The 20,335-nt window shown below is 43.8% G+C and overlaps 1 protein-coding gene across 1 annotated transcript; it reads left to right on the top strand.

Annotated features, from left to right (window-relative positions):
- The first annotated feature begins 4,565 nt into the window (after window positions 1-4,565).
- Window positions 4,566-8,821, top strand: LOC116948079 (uncharacterized). The gene is made up of 2 exons (XM_032964395.2): window positions 4,566-4,707; window positions 7,837-8,821. Exons 1-2 carry the CDS (start codon window positions 4,591-4,593, stop codon window positions 8,392-8,394), a joined length of 675 nt encoding a protein of 224 aa, XP_032820286.2. The 5' UTR covers window positions 4,566-4,590; the 3' UTR covers window positions 8,395-8,821.
- Window positions 8,822-20,335: the final 11,514 nt, after the last annotated feature.

Genomic DNA, 20,335 nt, shown 5'->3' with positions numbered 1-20,335 from the left:
AAAATTGAATACTACAAAAAGATTCAACCCCGCAACACCCCCGTTACTTACCACACCTTCAACCGCAAGATGAAAGACCGACAGGACATTTGCTTCATTGAGGAGAACTCCGCCATGAACAGATGCACGGTTCACATCACCAAAGCACGAAACGGGCAACAAACAACCAATGTGTACGTCTTCTCCATGCCCAAAACCTCCAGCCGTTAGATGAAACTACATACACTCACACACACGGAGACCTACGCACACGCAAACACTCACACACGCAGCTATACGGACTGTTGGGGAAAAGTGCTGTGGAAGGCTGGCATGGAACACAAGGGGGTGGGTGGCCAACACCATGCCCTCTCTCTCCAGCACGGACATTTACACACAACACCAGGAACTCATTTCGGGCCAAGTCGACCGAGGGGAGGTCCAGGACCAGTTCAGATATCATCACTGGTGTTGGTGGCCTTGAACTGGAAATTAACTCTGGTGGCAGGGTTCATCGCGAAGTGCACCAACTACTACACCACCGCCCCCCGTGCACACACTGATACACAAACACACACACTCGTATACACACTTGTATGTTGTTATTGGAACCCCTAATGGAGTTGTAAAAATAAAAAAAAATTCGACTACCTCTGAATGTTGTCCACATTTACTCATTCTATACTGCTGGCCAGTGTGGAACTGGACCAAAATATCTTCTAGGGCTCTCTGGATCTCCTAATCGAGGCCCTTCAACCAGCAATGGTGTCAGTAAGCAATTGCAGGGCTGCACTTTTACCTTATTGTTGATATTTAGCTCCCGAACAAGCTGGATTTCGAACTGGCCGTAGCAAATCTGGCTGTCGCCTGATGAAGCTAGTTGTAATTACTGGCGAAATGTCGTACTCAGATTGTAAATGTTGTGGCTTGGCTCTCAAACACACTGGTGTGCTGTACGAGTGACGAATTGGCATGTTCTGTTTACATTACAACCCTTACTAGTTGTCTGTGTCGGGTGGTGGCGGGTTTAACGACACATTTTTATATTTACGCGATCTACATAAAAAATCTCTTATAGCTGTAGCAGCTACTGTAAACAGATCATTGTCTTCACCGCCCCCATTAGAAGATGGTTTCCAGCGCCAACAGAGAACCGACACAGCCATGATTGACCTCTCTGCTGCTGCCGTTGACACCGTTTGGGCCTCATGGCCGCCTGCTGAAGATACCCAATATCATCCGATGCTGGTTTACTCCACAAATAGTCGACGTGGAGCTCAGCGACAGTACTTTGAGGGTACACCTCTCGCTGGTAAATACAGCTGCAAGATAATTACGAACAATAGCCTCCCTCACTAGCACTGGAACAATTTAGTCCTCACACCGGAAATGATTTAACATACCTTTAAGTGCCCTGCCATGTACATCATCTCGAAAGTTCCTGTGCAGGTGACATAGTCCTTTATGCGCAGGGCACAAACCCCCAAAACATTGCTAATACTTCAGCAGCTGATCAAACTTCATTGGGAATATATTTGTTACTGCATGCAGACGCCTAAGAAATCCCTCCAAAATCACTTGTGCTTTCCACCTCAAAAATCAAGCAGCAGATGCCACCATTGATGTGTCATGTGATAGCCCAGCGTGCTGTGACCCTACTCTAAAGGGGTTATCAAGGACAGAAGCCTCTCCTTCAAGCCCCACATGAGCCAGATCCGTGAAAAGACCAAATCAAAAATGGCCCTGCTGCATAAACGTACAGGAACAACCTAGGGTGCTCTCAGCTTATGTGCTGCGAACTGCTACCCTCTCATCGTTCTACTCAGTGGCAATATGTTGTGCTCAAGCGTGGCCTGGCAGCTGATACACAAAACTGCAATATACACAAACAATGTAATGTGCATCATAACTGGAACACTAAAACAGACACCAACCCTCTGGCTCCCTGTTCTGGAGAACATTTTGTCACCAAATATCCTCAGAGGTGTCACACGTGTTCTTGCCAACGACAAGCACCAACCCTTCACCAACCAAGAGCTCAACGTTCAGCTCTTGGTTGGCACCATCCTAGAATACAATCCAGCTCCGAAATAACGCTAGCATCCATAATAAACACCTTATCCTAGACCCAAATATCAAACCTAGCTTTGACATTCCTCGAAGACACGGTGGAACCATCAACCGTACTAGAACATCATTAGGTTGACGCACACATCTTCATCATGAATGGAATAGTAAAGACACATGCCACATTGCGATTGTGGGCATGTAACCAAAACTATGGACCATATAGTAAACCAATGTAAATGGAGCTCCTTCAACAGAGGAGGAATAGCAAGAGAAGGGGAATAGCTAAATGACAGAATTTTGGTATTTTGCCACTTCATGGTCGTTTCATATCAGGCATCTCCATTACACCAATATAGTGGAACTGTTCAATGCACAATGAACGGTACACATATACAGTATACCACGTGAGGCCATATGTAGATAAATTAAACAACATGCAATGAGCTTTCGAAAAAAATATTCAATAATTTAGTATGGTGATATTTGTGATTGCGATTTGATTAAAACATCAATTGTGTTTTCACAACAAGTTATTTTTTGCAAGTTTAGGATGCGTAGCTAGAAAGGTTGAAACGGCCAAACATGTAAATAGCTATACTCTTTGGTTCTATTGGGTAAAGTCACGTAGGTGAAAATAAAATAACAAAAAATCACGACGTTTCGGCCACAACACAAGCGGCCTTCATCAGGTGAAGGGACGAGACTGTCTGGAGGACAGCGCTGGAGTGAGAGAAGCCACGCTTAGATCACGACCTTTAAGCTGTGTGAGAAGAAAACAAAGCGCCTTGACAGCTTAAAGGTCGTGATCTAAGCGTGGCTTCTCTCACTCCAGCGCTGTCCTCCAGATAGTCTCGTCCCTTCACCTGATGAAGGCCGCTTGTGTTGTGGCCGAAACGTCGTGATTTTTTGTTATTTTATTTTCACCTACGTGACTTTACCCAATAGAACCAAAGAGTATGGATCCTAGCAGTCACGAAAGCTTTAAATCTAGAATGTAAATAGCTACTAATTATTTCCTGGTATTCGCTAAGTGCTGTTTTATTGCAGCACTTCAATTTGCGAAGGGTTGAACGTGAAAAGAAAAACTCATTCGCGTTTTTTTTTACACTTTACCAGGAACATTTCGTATTACTTTTAGCACCACCCCAGACAATATTCAATTCAGCAAAATTGAGATATCCTGGGAGGTTTCTTGAGGTGAAAATAACTTTTTTTAAATGCATGCATCTTCCTCAGCAAATGTCTGTTCAATAAAAATAAATCCATACCATACCAGTACTGCAAACGTGGAATTTACTCTCGTTTCAATCTTGTCTTGACATCCCTGACGACATCACTGTGTCTCTCTCTCGAACTTTCCTCGTGAAGTCATCCTCATCCTGTAACCCGAAGATCGGGCGAGTATTTCTACCCTCGGCACACGCAGGTATCAAGCACTAAGGGGCCGTCCATAGATGACGTCACGCACCTGGGGGGGGGGGGTCAGACATTTGTGACGATGTGTGACGGGGGGGGGGGTGAGAAATGTGACGTCACATCAAAATGCGCAACTTTAAATAAATATAGACAACACGTTCTACTTAATTAAATCGTCTTTTTATTAAATGTTTGGTCCTACAACAGTGTACAGCGGCAGATTAAGTACGCCGTGTGACGATGGGGGGGGGGGGGGGTATGTAAAAAATCGTCCAAAATCGCGTGACGTCATTTATGGACGGCCCCTAACACTACTAATCATAACCATTGACTGATTGCCAATCGATTATATAATTACAATACCCCCCCCCTCCGCCTCAATTCACTGCACCTGAAATGAGTTAAATGATGAAGTCACCCTGCTGCTCTATTTAAGACCGAGAGCAAGTGAGGGCTTTACCATTCTGGCGAATTGCCCGATTATGCTGGATGTAATTACCAGCGAAACGTCGTATTCAAACTGTAAATGTTGTGGATTCACTCTTCAACACACCGGTGGGCTAAAGTAGTGAACTAATTGTCTTTTGTCAACGTGACACTATATTTTGCTGATTGGCCGTGTCGGGTGGTGGAGGGTTTCGACACATTTATAAATAACCCGATCTAACCCAAAAACCTTTATTATGAATAATATTGGTCGCGAAAGCCTACGTGTTAAACTTCTGGACTTTTGTTTTCTGCCATGAAACAGTTAGTCCCATTTTTATTGCATTGTTGTGGAAATATTGGAGGACTGGCGTGACAGTGTGATGCTTCTCAACAAACAAGGCTGCATCAGCAGCGTAGTCGAGGTCAGTGAAGTGGTGCCGGCCAATCTTGACTCCAAGGTCATGGGTCATGTTTACATGATCCAGTCGATTACCTGACAAAACAGCGCCGGTGCAAGCATGCATCCTTGACGTACTCCAGATGTGGTCTTGAATCGTGGCGAAATCATGGCGAAAGTCTGGACTTGGCACAAACCCTTACACTTGTGCCTGCATGCAGATAATTCCCAAGGTCTAGCAGGAAAAAAACGTGTTAATTAAAATAATGGACCAATCCTTCAATGAACTAATCTCTGAAATGTCAATGTCTTGTTTTCAGACCGCATCCGATTATGCCAAGATCATCCACCCCGATGACATCGTCAACAGCATCTTGCTTTTCGTGCAAGTCTGGCTGTGGCTGCAATCCCGAAAGGTAAGGGGGACAGCTCATCATCACCAATGCAATTAGTTTGAATAAAACAAATCCTGGCTTTTGATTTTTAGACCAGCTCGGGGGCTTAGCGTGAATGACTCAATCCCTCGGGGTCTGATGAAATAAGTACCACTTTGTGGGGAAATCAACAGTGGTTGCTCTATGAACAAACAAGTACATCCAATAGGAATGTGTAATTGCTATCTCTGCTTTAATGCTCATTTGAGCAGGATATCCACTGGCGTTTGACATGACCTGCTATGATGACCCGCTGCCATTTTGTAATGGTTAGCACACTGCTCATGAAATGCAGTTCATCATGGAAGTGGAAGCTGGTAGAACTCTACCATTTCTGAATATTCTGCTCGGACGTGGTCGAAATGGTAAAATAACACACAGCGTTTACCAAAAAAAACAAATGCACATTGACTCCTATCTGAATGCAGTCACACCATCACCCCGCGCAGAAATCTGCTCTCATCAAGACGCTCATACAGTGAGGGAAAAAGTATTTGCTCCCCTGCTGATTTTGTACCTTTGCCCACTGACATAGAAATGATCAGTCTATAATTTTAATGGTAGGTTTATTTCAACAGTGAGAGGCAGAATAACAACAACAAAAATCCAGAAAAACGCATGTCAAAAATGTTATACATTTATTTGCATTTTAATGAGGGAAATAAGTATTTGACCCCCTCTCAATCAGAAAGATTTCTGGCTCCCAGGTGTCTTTTATACAGGTAACGAGCTGAGATTAGGAGCACACTCTTAAAGGGAGTGCTCCTAATCTCAGCTTGTTACCTGTATAAAAGACACCTGTCCACAGAAGCAATTAATCAATCGGATTCCAAACTCTCCACTATGACCAAGACCAAAGAGCTCTCCAAGGATGTCAGAGATAAGATTGTAGACCTACACAAAGCTGGAATGGACTACAAGACGATTGCCAAGCAGCTTGGTGAGAAGGTGACAACAGTTGGTGCGATTATTCGCAAATGGAAGAAACACAAAAGAACTATCAATCTTCCTCGGCCTGGGGCTCCATGCAAGATCTCACCTCATGGAGTTGCAATGATTATGAGAACGGTGAGGAATCAGCCCAGAACTATACGGGAGGATCTTGTCAATGATCTCAAGGCAGCTGGGACCATAGTCACCAAGAAAACAATTGGTAACACACTACGCCGTGAAGGACTGAAATCCTGCAGCGCCCGCAAGGTTCCCCTGCTCAAGAAAGCACATATACATGCCCGTTTGAAGTTTGCCAATGAACATCTGAATGATTCAGAGGACAACTGGGTGAAAGTGTTGTGGTCAGATGAGACCAAAATAGAGCTCTTTGGCATCAACTCAACTCGCCGTGTTTGGAGGAGGAGGAATGCTGCCTATTACCCCAAGAACACCATCCCCACCGTCAAACATGGAGGTGGAAACATTAAGCTTTGGGGGTGTTTTTCTGCTAAGAGGACAGGACAACTTCACCGCATCAAAGGGACGATGGACGGGGCCATGTACCTTTAAATCTTGGGTGAGAACCTCCTTCCCTCAGCCAGGGCATTGAAAATGGGTCGTGGATGGGGATTCCAGCATGACAATGACCCAAAACACACGGCCAAGGCAACAAAGGAGTGGCTCAAGAAGAAGCACATTTAGGTCCTGGAGTGGCCTAGCCGGTCTCCAGACCTTAATCTGTGGAGGGAGCTGAAGGTTCGAGTTGCCAAACGTCAGCCTCGAAACCTTAATTACTTGGAGATCTGCAAAGAGGAGTGGGACAAAATCCCTCCTGAGATGTGTGCAAACCTGGTGGCCAACTACACGAAAAGTCTGACCTCTGTAATTGCCAACAAGGGTTTTGCCACCAAGTACTAAGTCATGTTTTGCAGAGGGGTCAAATACTTATTTCCCTCATTAAAATGCAAATCAATGTATAACATTTTTGACATGCGTTTTTCTGTATTTTTTTTGTTGTTATTCTGTCTCTCACTGTTCAAATAAACCTACCATTAAAATTATAGACTGATCATTTCTTTGTCAGTGGGCAAACGTACAAAATCAGCAGGGGATCAAATACTTTTTTCCCTCACTGTACATTGGGCTAAAAAAGTTGATAGTCTGAGAAGTGAAATTAAACATGTTAAAGAAGTGCTGCAATTGAAAAGTTACAATGATGCACAAATCAACAGGGTATTGAATGCATAGTCTTTAATATGTATTCATTAATCCCCCCCATCCACGAATCTGGCTGTCACCTGATGCAACTAGTTGTAATTACTGGCGAAGAGTCATACTCAGATTGTAAATGTTGTGGCTTGGCTCTCCAACACACCGTTGTGCTGTACTAGTAACGAATTGGCATGTTCTGTTTACGTGACAAACCTTACTAATTGGCTGTGTCGGGTGGTGGCGGGTTTAATGACACATTTATATATTTACGTGATATAACCCAAACAAACCTCTATTATGGATGAAATGCAAAGTTCATACGATGAATGTGTAAACCACAATCGACTGGAAGGTCGTATGTGGTGGGGTTTAGTGTTGGTACCTCCCAACTCTTTAAACACATCTAGTCAGTGTGGAAGAAGAGTCCACTTACACTCTAGGCCGGGGGTGGGGAACCTTTTTTCTGCCAAGGGCCATTTGGATATTTATAACATCATTCGCAGGCCATACAAAATTATCAACTTAAAAATAAGCCTGTTATATTGTGTCAAACATTGAATTAAATCACCTCTAATGTGATGGCATGAGTCTGCTTCTCTTTGGTGAGGCATGTGATGATGTTTGCTGGTATTGATGATGTTGCTACTCGCAACTGCTTTTCCAGGTGTGCTCCTAGATTTATAGAATTTCGAGTACCACCTGCGGTTGCCTTGGCAGGGCCAGACCATATGAATTTGCGGGCGTCATACGGCCTGCGGGCCGGACGTTACCCACCCCTGCTCTAGAGCTTCCTCTGGTGACAGCAAGCATATAATTATAAAATGTAAATATATTCATGTATTGTGGTATCATGGGATCCTGTGAGATGGAGATAGCATGTTGGATGTTTCCATTCAGCTAGAGATAGAACATTGCTACTGATGATACCTTTCCTAAAACATTTCTTTGCTTTTGTTTTTTTCTAAGGACCTGTCACCACCCATCAGCAAGAAGATCAGGACTGTGTGTCGCAACATGAATACGTTGAAAAACAAACTAAAAAAAGTCCGAAGGAAAATGAAGAAAAGACTTCTGAAATCTCCAGCCACCATTGAAAACGTTGCTCATGAAGATATTGACCTGCAACCTTCTGAAATAAATCGGGTGGCGATTTGGCAGCGGCAGGAATACAAGCCAGACCCGGAGCCTGAAGTCTACGAGGCCATCGATCCGACTGGACAACGATTCCAGAAACCCTACAAGGAGATACACTATTCCCGCCACAACGAAAACACCCAAGTGGACCAATGGGCATACGTTCGCAAATATGCCAACAAACTTGAATACTACAAAAAGATTCAACCCCGCAACACCCCCTTTACTTACCACACCTTCAACCGCAAGATGAAAGGCCGACAGGACATTTGCTTCATTGAGCAGAACTCCGCCATGAACAGATGCACGGTTCACATCACCAAAGCACAAAACAGGCAACAAACAACCAATGTGTACGTCTTCTCCATGCCCAAAACCTCCAGCCGTTAGATGAAACTACATACACTCACACACACGGAGACCTACGCACACGCAAACACTCACACACGCAGCTATACGGACTGTTGGGGAAAAGTGCTGTGGAAGGCTGGCATGGAACACAAGGGGGTGGGTGGCCAACACCATGCCCTCTCTCTCCAGCACGGATATTTACACACAACACCAGGAACTCATTTCGGGCCAAGTCGACCGAGGGGAGGTCCAGGACCAGTTCAGATATCATCACTGGTGTTGGTGGCCTTGAACTGGAAATTAACTCTGGTGGCAGGGTTCATCACGAAGTGCATCAACTACTACACCACCGCCCCCCATGCACACACTGATACACAAACACACACACTCGTATACACACTTGTATGTTGTTATTGGAACCCCTAATGGAGTTGTAAAAATAAAAAAAAATTCGACTACCTCTGAATGTTGTCCACATTTACTCATTCTATACTGCTGGCCAGTGTGGAACTGGACCAAAATATCTTCTAGGGCTCTCTAGATCTCCTAATCGAGGCCCTTCAATCAGCAATGGTGTCAGTAAGCAATTGCAGGGCTGCACTTTTACCTTATTGTTGATATTTAGCTCCCGAACAAGCTGGATTTCGAACTGGCCGTAGCAAATCTGGCTGTCGCCTGATGAAGCTAGTTGTAATTACTGGCGAAATGTCATACTCAGATTGTAAATGTTGTGGCTTGGCTCTCAAACACACTGGTGTGCTGTACGAGTGACGAATTGGCATGTTCTGTTTACATTACAACCCTTACTAGTTGTCTGTGTCGGGTGGTGGCGGGTTTAACGACACATTTTTATATTTACGCGATCTACATAAAAAATCTCTTATAGCTGTAGCAGCTACTGTAAACAGATCATTGTCTTCACCGCCCCCATTAGAAGATGGTTTCCAGCGCCAACAGAGAACCGGCACAGCCATGATTGACCTCTCTGCTGCTGCCGTTGACACCGTTTGGGCCTCATGGCCGCCTGCTGAAGATACCCAATATCATCCGATGCTGGTTTACTCCACAAATAGTCGACGTGGAGCTCAGCGACAGTACTTTGAGGGTACACCTCTCGCTGGTAAATACAGCTGCAAGATAATTACGAACAATAGCCTCCCTCACTAGCACTGGAACAATTTAGTCCTCACACCGGAAATGATTTAACATACCTTTAAGTGCCCTGCCATGTACATCATCTCGAAAGTTCCTGTGCAGGTGACATAGTCCTTTATGCGCAGGGCACAAACCCCCAAAACATTGCTGATACTTCAGCAGCTGATCAAACTTCATTGGGAATATATTTGTTACTGCATGCAGACGCCTAAGAAATCCCTCCAAAATCACTTGTGCTTTCCACCTCAAAAATCAAGCAGCAGATGCCACCATTGATGTGTCATGTGATAGCCCAGCGTGCTGTGACCCTACTCTAAAGGGGTTATCAAGGACAGAAGCCTCTCCTTCAAGCCCCACATGAGCCAGATCCGTGAAAAGACCAAATCAAAAATGGCCCTGCTGCATAAACGTACAGGAACAACCTAGGGTGCTCTCAGCTTATGTGCTGCGAACTGCTACCCTCTCATCGTTCTACTCAGTGGCAATATGTTCTGCTCCAGCGTGGCCTGGCAGCTGATACACAAAACTGCAATATACACAAACAATGTAATGTGCATCATAACTGGAACACTAAAACAGACACCAACCCTCTGGCTCCCTGTTCTGGAGAACATTTTGTCACCAAATATCCTCAGAGGTGTCACACGTGTTCTTGCCAACGACAAGCACCAACCCTTCACCAACCAAGAGCTCAACGTTCAGCTCTTGGTTGGCACCATCCTAGAATACAATCCAGCTCCGAAATAACGCTAGCATCCATAATAAACACCTTATCCTAGACCCAAATATCAAACCTAGCTTTGACATTCCTCGAAGACACGGTGGAACCATCAACCGTACTAGAACATCATTAGGTTGACGCACACATCTTCATCATGAATGGAATAGTAAAGACACATGCCACATTGCGATTGTGGGCATGTAACCAAAACTATGGACCATATAGTAAACCAATGTAAATGGAGCTCCTTCAACAGAGGAGGAATAGCAAGAGAAGGGGAATAGCTAAATGACAGAATTTTGGTATTTTGCCACTTCATGGTCGTTTCATATCAGGCATCTCCATTACACCAATATAGTGGAACTGTTCAATGCACAATGAACGGTACACATATACAGTATACCACGTGAGGCCATATGTAGATAAATTAAACAACATGCAATGAGCTTTCGAAAAAAATATTCAATAATTTAGTATGGTGATATTTGTGATTGCGATTTGATTAAAACATCAATTGTGTTTTCACAACAAGTTATTTTTTGCAAGTTTAGGATGCGTAGCTAGAAAGGTTGAAACGGCCAAACATGTAAATAGCTATACTCTTTGGTTCTATTGGGTAAAGTCACGTAGGTGAAAATAAAATAACAAAAAATCACGACGTTTCGGCCACAACACAAGCGGCCTTCATCAGGTGAAGGGACGAGACTGTCTGGAGGACAGCGCTGGAGTGAGAGAAGCCACGCTTAGATCACGACCTTTAAGCTGTGTGAGAAGAAAACAAAGCGCCTTGACAGCTTAAAGGTCGTGATCTAAGCGTGGCTTCTCTCACTCCAGCGCTGTCCTCCAGACAGTCTCGTCCCTTCACCTGATGAAGGCCGCTTGTGTTGTGGCCGAAACGTCGTGATTTTTTGTTATTTTATTTTCACCTACGTGACTTTACCCAATAGAATCAAAGAGTATGGATCCTAGCAGTCACGAAAGCTTTAAATCTAGAATGTAAATAGCTACTAATTATTTCCTGGTATTCGCTAAGTGCTGTTTTATTGCAGCACTTCAATTTGCGAAGGGTTGAACGTGAAAAGAAAAACTCATTCGCGTTTTTTTTTACACTTTACCAGGAACATTTCGTATTACTTTTAGCACCACCCCAGACAATATTCAATTCAGCAAAATTGAGATATCCTGGGAGGTTTCTTGAGGTGAAAATAACTTTTTTTTAAATGCATGCATCTTCCTCAGCAAATGTCTGTTCAATAAAAATAAATCCATACCATACCAGTACTGCAAACGTGGAATTTACTCTCGTTTCAATCTTGTCTTGACATCCCTGACGACATCACTGTGTCTCTCTCTCGAACTTTCCTCGTGAAGTCATCCTCATCCTGTAACCCGAAGATCGGGCGAGTATTTCTACCCTCGGCACACGCAGGTATCAAGCACTAAGGGGCCGTCCATAGATGATGTCACGCACCTGGGGGGGGGGGGGGTCAGACATTTGTGACGATGTGTGACGGGGGGGGGGGGGTGAGAAATGTGACGTCACATCAAAATGCGCAACTTTAAATAAATATAGACAACACGTTCTACTTAATTAAATCGTCTTTTTATTAAATGTTTGGTCCTACAACAGTGTACAGCGGCAGATTAAGTGCGCCGTGTGACGATGGGGGGGGGGGGGGGTATGTAAAAAATCGTCCAAAATCGCGTGACGTCATTTATGGACGGCCCCTAACAATACTAATCATAACCATTGACTGATTGCCAATCGATTATATAATTACAATACCCCCCCCCCCTCCGCCTCAATTCACTGCACCTGAAATGAGTTAAATGATGAAGTCACCCTGCTGCTCTATTTAAGACCGAGAGCAAGTGAGGGCTTTACCATTCTGGCGAATTGCCCGATTATGCTGGATGTAATTACCAGCGAAACGTCGTATTCAAACTGTAAATGTTGTGGATTCACTCTTCAACACACCGGTGGGCTAAAGTAGTGAACTAATTGTCTTTTGTCAACGTGACACTATATTTTGCTGATTGGCCGTGTCGGGTGGTGGAGGGTTTCGACACATTTATAAATAACCCGATCTAACCCAAAAACCTTTATTATGAATAATATTGGTCGCGAAAGCCTACGTGTTAAACTTCTGGACTTTTGTTTTCTGCCATGAAACAGATAGTCCCATTTTTATTGCATTGTTGTGGAAATATTGGAGGACTGGCGTGAAAGTGTGATGCTTCTCAACAAACAAGGCTGCATCAGCAGCGTAGTCGAGGTCAGTGAAGTGGTGCCGGCCAATCTTGACTCCAAGGTCATGGGTCATGTTTACATGATCCAGTCGATTACCTGACAAAACAGCGCCGGTGCAAGCATGCATCCTTGACGTACTCCAGATGTGGTCTTGAATCGTGGCGAAATCATGGCGAAAGTCTGGACTTGGCACAAACCCTTACACTTGTGCCTGCATGCAGATAATTCCCAAGGTCTAGCAGGAAAAAAACGTGTTAATTAAAATAATGGACCAATCCTTCAATGAACTAATCTCTGAAATGTCAATGTCTTGTTTTCAGACCGCATCCGATTATGCCAAGATCATCCACCCCGATGACATCGTCAACAGCATCTTGCTTTTCGTGCAAGTCTGGCAGTGGCTGCAATCCCGAAAGGTAAGGGGGACAGCTCATCATCACCAATGCAATTAGTTTGAATAAAACAAATCCTGGCTTTTGATTTTTAGACCAGCTCGGGGGCTTAGCGTGAATGACTCAATCCCTCGGGGTCTGATGAAATAAGTACCACTTTGTGGGGAAATCAACAGTGGTTGCTCTATGAACAAACAAGTACATCCAATAGGAATGTGTAATTGCTATCTCTGCTTTAATGCTCATTTGAGCAGGATATCCACTGGCGTTTGACATGACCTGCTATGATGACCCGCTGCCATTTTGTAATGGTTAGCACACTGCTCATGAAATGCAGTTCATCATGGAAGTGGAAGCTGGTAGAACTCTACCATTTCTGAATATTCTGCTCGGACGTGGTCGAAAAGGTAAAATAACACACAGCGTTTACCAAAAAAAACAAATGCACATTGACTCCTATCTGAATGCAGTCACACCATCACCCCGCGCAGAAATCTGCTCTCATCAAGACGCTCATACAGTGAGGGAAAAAGTATTTGCTCCCCTGCTGATTTTGTACCTTTGCCCACTGACATAGAAATGATCAGTCTATAATTTTAATGGTAGGTTTATTTCAACAGTGAGAGGCAGAATAACAACAACAAAAATCCAGAAAAACGCATGTCAAAAATGTTATACATTTATTTGCATTTTAATGAGGGAAATAAGTATTTGACCCCCTCTCAATCAGAAAGATTTCTGGCTCCCAGGTGTCTTTTATACAGGTAACGAGCTGAGATTAGGAGCACACTCTTAAAGGGAGTGCTCCTAATCTCAGCTTGTTACCTGTATAAAAGACACCTGTCCACAGAAGCAATTAATCAATCGGATTCCAAACTCTCCACTATGACCAAGACCAAAGAGCTCTCCAAGGATGTCAGAGATAAGATTGTAGACCTACACAAAGCTGGAATGGACTACAAGACGATTGCCAAGCAGCTTGGTGAGAAGGTGACAACAGTTGGTGCGATTATTCGCAAATGGAAGAAACACAAAAGAACTATCAATCTTCCTCGGCCTGGGGCTCCATGCAAGATCTCACCTCATGGAGTTGCAATGATTATGAGAACGGTGAGGAATCAGCCCAGAACTATACGGGAGGATCTTGTCAATGATCTCAAGGCAGCTGGGACCATAGTCACCAAGAAAACAATTGGTAACACACTACGCCGTGAAGGACTGAAATCCTGCAGCGCCCGCAAGGCTCCCCTGCTCAAGAAAGCACATATACATGCCCGTTTGAAGTTTGCCAATGAACATCTGAATGATTCAGAGGACAACTGGGTGAAAGTGTTGTGGTCAGATGAGACCAAAATAGAGCTCTTTGGCATCAACTCAACTCGCCGTGTTTGGAGGAGGAGGAATGCTGCCTATTACCCCAAGAACACCATCCCCACCGTCAAACATGGAGGTGGAAACATTAAGCTTTGGGGGTGTTTTTCTGCTAAGGGGACAGGACAACTTCACCGCATCAAAGGGACGATGGACGGGGCCATGTACCTTTAAATCTTGGGTGAGAACCTCCTTCCCTCAGCCAGGGCATTGAAAATGGGTCGTGGATGGGGATTCCAGCATGACAATGACCCAAAACACACGGCCAAGGCAACAAAGGAGTGGCTCAAGAAGAAGCACATTTAGGTCCTGGAGTGGCCTAGCCGGTCTCCAGACCTTAATCTGTGGAGGGAGCTGAAGGTTCGAGTTGCCAAACGTCAGCCTCGAAACCTTAATTACTTGGAGATCTGCAAAGAGGAGTGGGACAAAATCCCTCCTGAGATGTGTGCAAACCTGGTGGCCAACTACACGAAAAGTCTGACCTCTGTAATTGCCAACAAGGGTTTTGCCACCAAGTACTAAGTCATGTTTTGCAGAGGGGTCAAATACTTATTTCCCTCATTAAAATGCAAATCAATGTATAACATTTTTGACATGCGTTTTTCTGTATTTTTTTTGTTGTTATTCTGTCTCTCACTGTTCAAATAAACCTACCATTAAAATTATAGACTGATCATTTCTTTGTCAGTGGGCAAACGTACAAAATCAGCAGGGGATCAAATACTTTTTTCCCTCACTGTACATTGGGCTAAAAAAGTTGATAGTCTGAGAAGTGAAATTAAACATGTTAAAGAAGTGCTGCAATTGAAAAGTTACAATGATGCACAAATCAACAGGGTATTGAATGCATAGTCTTTAATATGTATTCATTAATCCCCCCCATCCACGAATCTGGCTGTCACCTGATGCAACTAGTTGTAATTACTGGCGAAGAGTCATACTCAGATTGTAAATGTTGTGGCTTGGCTCTCCAACACACCGTTGTGCTGTACTAGTAACGAATTGGCATCTTCTGTTTACGTGACAAACCTTACTAATTGGCTGTGTCGGGGTGGTGGCGGGTTTAATGACACATTTATATATTTACGCGATATAACCCAAACAAACCTCTATTATGGATGAAATGCAAAGTTCATACGATGAATGTGTAAACCACAATCGACTGGAAGGTCGTATGTGGTGGGGTTTAGTGTTGGTACCTCCCAACTCTTTAAACACATCTAGTCAGTGTGGAAGAAGAGTCCACTTACACTCTAGGCCGGGGGTGGGGAACCTTTTTTCTGCCAAGGGCCATTTGGATATTTATAACATCATTCGCAGGCCATACAAAATTATCAACTTAAAAATTAGCCTGTTATATTGTGTCAAACATTGAATTAAATCACCTCTAATGTGATGGCATGAGTCTGCTTCTCTTTGGTGAGGCGTGTGATGATGTTTGCTGGTATTGATGATGTTGCTACTCGCAACTGCTTTTCCAGGTTTGCTCCTAGATTTATTGAATTTCGAGTCCCACCTGCGGTTGCCTTGGCAGGGCCAGACCATATGAATTTGCGGGCCTCATACGGCCTGCGGGCCGGACGTTACCCACCCCTGCTCTAGAGCTTCCTCTGGTGACAGCAAGCATATAATTATAAAATGTAAATATATTCATGTATTGTGGTATCATGGGATCCTGTGAGATGGAGATAGCGTGTTGGAAGTTTCCATTCAGCTAGAGATAGAACATTGCTACTGATGATACCTTTCCTAAAACATTTCTTTGCTTTTGTTTTTTTCTAAGGACCTGTCACCGCCCATCAGCAAGAAGATCAGGACTGTGTGTCACAACATGAATACGTTGAAAAACAAACTAAAAAAAGTCCGAAGGAAAATGAAGAAAAGACTTCCGAAATCTCCAGCCACCATTGAAAACGTTGCTCATGAAGATATTGACCTGCAACCTTCTGAAATAAATCGGGTGGCGATTTGGCAGCGGCAGGAATACAAGCCAGACCCGGAGCCTGAAGTCGACGAGGCCATCGATCCGACTGGACAACGATTCCAGAAACCCTACAAGGAGATACACTTTTCCCGCCACAACGAAAACACCCAAATGGACCAATGGGCATACGTTCGCAAATATGCCAACAAACTTGAATACTACAAAAAGATTCAACCCCCGCAACACCCCCGTTACTTACCACACCTTCAGCCGCAAGATGAAAGACCGACAGGACATTTGCTTCATTGAGGAGAACTCCGCCATGAACAGATGCACGGTTCACATCACCAAAGCACGAAACGGGCAACAAACAACCAATGTGTACGTCTTCTCCATGCCCAAAACCTCCAGCCGTTAGATGAAACTACATACACTCACACACACGGAGACCTACGCACACGCAAACACTCACACACGCAGCTATACGGACTGTTGGGGAAAAGTGCTGTGGAAGGCTGGCATGGAACACAAGGGGGTGGGTGGCCAACACCATGCCCTCTCTCTCCAGCACGGACATTTACACACAACTCCAGGAACTCATTTCGGGCCAAGTCGACCGAGGGGAGGTCCAGGACCAGTTCAGATATCATCACTGGTGTTGGTGGCCTTGAACTGGAAATGAACTCTGGTGGCAGGGTTCATCGCGAAGTGCACCAACTACTACACCACCGCCCCCCATGCACACACTGATACACAAACACACACACTCGTATACACACTTGTATGTTGTTATTGAAACCCCTAATGGAGTTGTAAAAATAAAAAAAAATTCGACTACCTCTGAATGTTGTCCACATTTACTCATTCTATACTGCTGGCCAGTGTGGAACTGGACAAAAATATCTTCTAGGGCTCTCTAGATCTCCTAATCGAGGCCCTTCAACCAGCAATGGTGTCAGTAAGCAATTGCAGGGCTGCACTTTTACCTTATTGTTGATATTTAGCTCCCGAACAAGCTGGATTTCGAACTGGCCGTAGCAAATCTGGCTGTCGCCTGATGAAGCTAGTTGTAATTACTGGCGAAATGTCGTACTCAGATTGTAAATGTTGTGGCTTGGCTCTCAAACACACTGGTGTGCTGTACGAGTGACGAATTGGCATGTTCTGTTTACATTACAACCCTTACTAGTTGTCTGTGTCGGGTGGTGGCGGGTTTAACGACATATTTTTATATTTACGCGATCTAAATAAAAAATCTCTTATAGCTGTAGCAGCTACTGTAAACAGATCACTGTCTTCACCGCCCCCATTAGAAGATGGTTTCCAGCGCCAACAGAGAACCGGCACAGCAATGATTGACCTCTCTGCTGCTGCCTTTGACACCGTTTGGGCCTCATGGCCACCTGCTGAAGATGTCCAATATCATCCGATGCTGATTTACTCCACAAACAATCCATGCGGAGCTCAGCAACAGTACTTTCAGGGTACACCTCTCGCTGGTAAATACAGCTGCAATATCATGAACAATAGCCTCCCTCACTAGCACTGGAACGATTTAGTACTCACACAACAAATGATTTAACATACCTTTAAGTGCCCTGCCATGTACATCACCTCAAAAGTTCCTGTGGAGGTGACATAGTCCTTTCTGCACAGGGTACAAATCCTGAGAACATTGCTAATATGCTGTTGCGAAGGGTTGAACCAAGACTTTCCTTGCTGGCCACTCAAGTCCTGATCCCCCTTTCGGGAATGCGCTGTCACCATCCTAGAATCTCATCCAGATCCGGAATAATGCTTGTGAAGAGAGGGGAACAACATCAGCATTCATAATAAACACCTCATTCTAAACACATATCACACCTCCAAGCTTTTACATTCCTCAAAGACACGGTGGAACCCATCAACCGCAATAGAACATTATTAGGTTGATGCACACATCTCCGTCATGAACAGAAAATTAAAGCCACATTGCAATTCTGACCATACAACCAAAACAATTGACCATATAGTCAATTAAAGCCACATTGCAATTCTGACCATACAACCACAGCAAGAAAATACCCATCCACGACTAATTTTCTTGCTGTGGTTTTCACACCTGATGATGATTGCTTGTGTTGCAGTCGAAACGTCGTGAGAATTTTATTAATATATTTTTATTTTATTGTTTCCCTTCTAAGTGACTTCACTGAAAGAACCAAGAATATGAATCCCTGCAGTCACGAAAGCTTTCAATCAAAATATAGTGTTGTATATGTGATGAGTTGACTAAATAACAGCATTATGGTCTCTCGCCGCTTCATGGTCCTTTCACATCACGCATCTATGAAATCCTTTAAATTACAGCAATAAAGTGGAACTGTTCAATGCAAAATGAACAGTATATATACAGAGGGAAAAAAACTATTTGATCCCCTGCTGATTTTGTACGTTTGCCCACTGACAAAGAAATGATCAGTCTATAATTTGAATGGGAGGTTTATTTGAACAGTGAGAGACAGAATAACAACAAAATCCAGAAAACGCATGTCAAAAATGTTATGAATTGATTTGCATTTTAATGAGGGAAATAAGTATTTGACCCCTCTGCAAAACATGACTTAGTACTTGGTGGCAAAAACCCGTGTTGGCAATCACAGAGGTCAGACGTTTCTTGTAGTTGGCCACCAGGTTTGCACACATCTCAGGAGGGATTTTGTCCCACTCCTCTTTGCAGATCTTCTCCAAGTCATTAAGGTTTCGAGGCTGACGTTTGGCAACTCGAACCTTCAGCTCCCTCCACAGATTTTCTATGGGATTAAGGTCTGGAGACTGGCTAGGCCACTCCAGGACCTTAGTGTGCTTCTTCTTGAGCCACTCCTTTGTTGCCTTGGCCATATGTTTTGGGTCATTGTCATGCTGGAATACCCATCCACAACCCATTTTCAATGCCCTGGCTGAGGGAAGGAGGTTCTCACCCAAGATTTGACGGTACATGGCCCCGTCCGTCGTACCTTTGATGCGGTGAAGTTGTCCTGTCCCCTTAGCAGAAAAACACCCCCAAAGCATAATGTTTCCACCTCCATGTTTGACGGTGGGGATGGTGTTCCAATTGTTTTCTTGGTGACTATGGTCTCAGCTGCTTTGAGATCATTGACAAGATCCTCCCGTGTAGTTCTGGGCTGATTCTTCACCGTTTTCATGATCATTGCAACTCCACGAGGTGAGATCTTGCATGCAGCCCCAGGCCTAGGGAGATTTACAGTTCTTTTGTGCTTCTTCCATTTGCGAATAATCACACCAACTGTTGTCACCTTCTCACCAAGCTGCTTTGCAATGGTCTTGTAGCCCATTCCAGCCTTGTGTAGGTGTACAATCTTGTCCCTGACATCCTTGGAGAGCTCTTTGGTCTTGGCCATGGTGAAGAGTTTGGAATCTGATTGATTGATTGCTTCTGTGGACAGGTGTCTTTTATACAGGTAATACGCTGAGATTAGGAGCACTCCCTTTAAGAGTGTGCTCCTAATCTCAGCTCGTTACCTGTATAAAAGACACCTGGGAGCCAGAAATCTTTCTGATTGAGAGGGGGTCAAATACTTATTTCCCTCATTAAAATGCAAATCAATTTATAACATTTTTGACATGCGTTTTTTGGATTTTTGTTGTTGTTATTCTGTCTCTCACTGTTCAAATAAACTTACCATTACAATTATAGACTGATAATTTCTTTGTCAGTGGGCAAACGTACAAAATCAGCAGGGGATCAAACACTTTTTTCCCTCACTGTATATAATACTTGAGGCCATACACACATTGAAAGAACATGCGATGAGCTTTAGAATAAAACATTCAACAATTTAGCATTTTGAAATTTATGATGGAAATTTGATAAAAACATCAATTGTGTTTTAACAAGTTATTTTTGGAAGGTAAAAGATGCATAGCTCCCAGGGTTAAAAACGGCCAAACAGGTAAATATCAAATGAATGGCTGGTATTGATTAAGTGCTGTTTTATTGCAGCACTTCAATTTGCTAAGGGTTGAACGTAAAAAAAAAATCGCTTTTTTTTCTCCACTTTACCAACAACATTTCTTACGTCTTGTCGCACCGCCCCAGACAATATTTTATTCAGCAACATTACAATATCCTGGGAGGTTTTTTTGAGATGAAAAAACACGCCTTA

Source organism: Petromyzon marinus, chromosome 32 (assembly GCF_048934315.1).
Source record: "Petromyzon marinus isolate PM22_M1 ecotype Great Lakes invasive population chromosome 32, UKy_Petmar_22M1.pri1.0, whole genome shotgun sequence".
NCBI lineage: Eukaryota > Metazoa > Chordata > Hyperoartia > Petromyzontiformes > Petromyzontidae > Petromyzon > Petromyzon marinus.
This window is presented reverse-complemented; position numbering and strand designations above follow the sequence as displayed.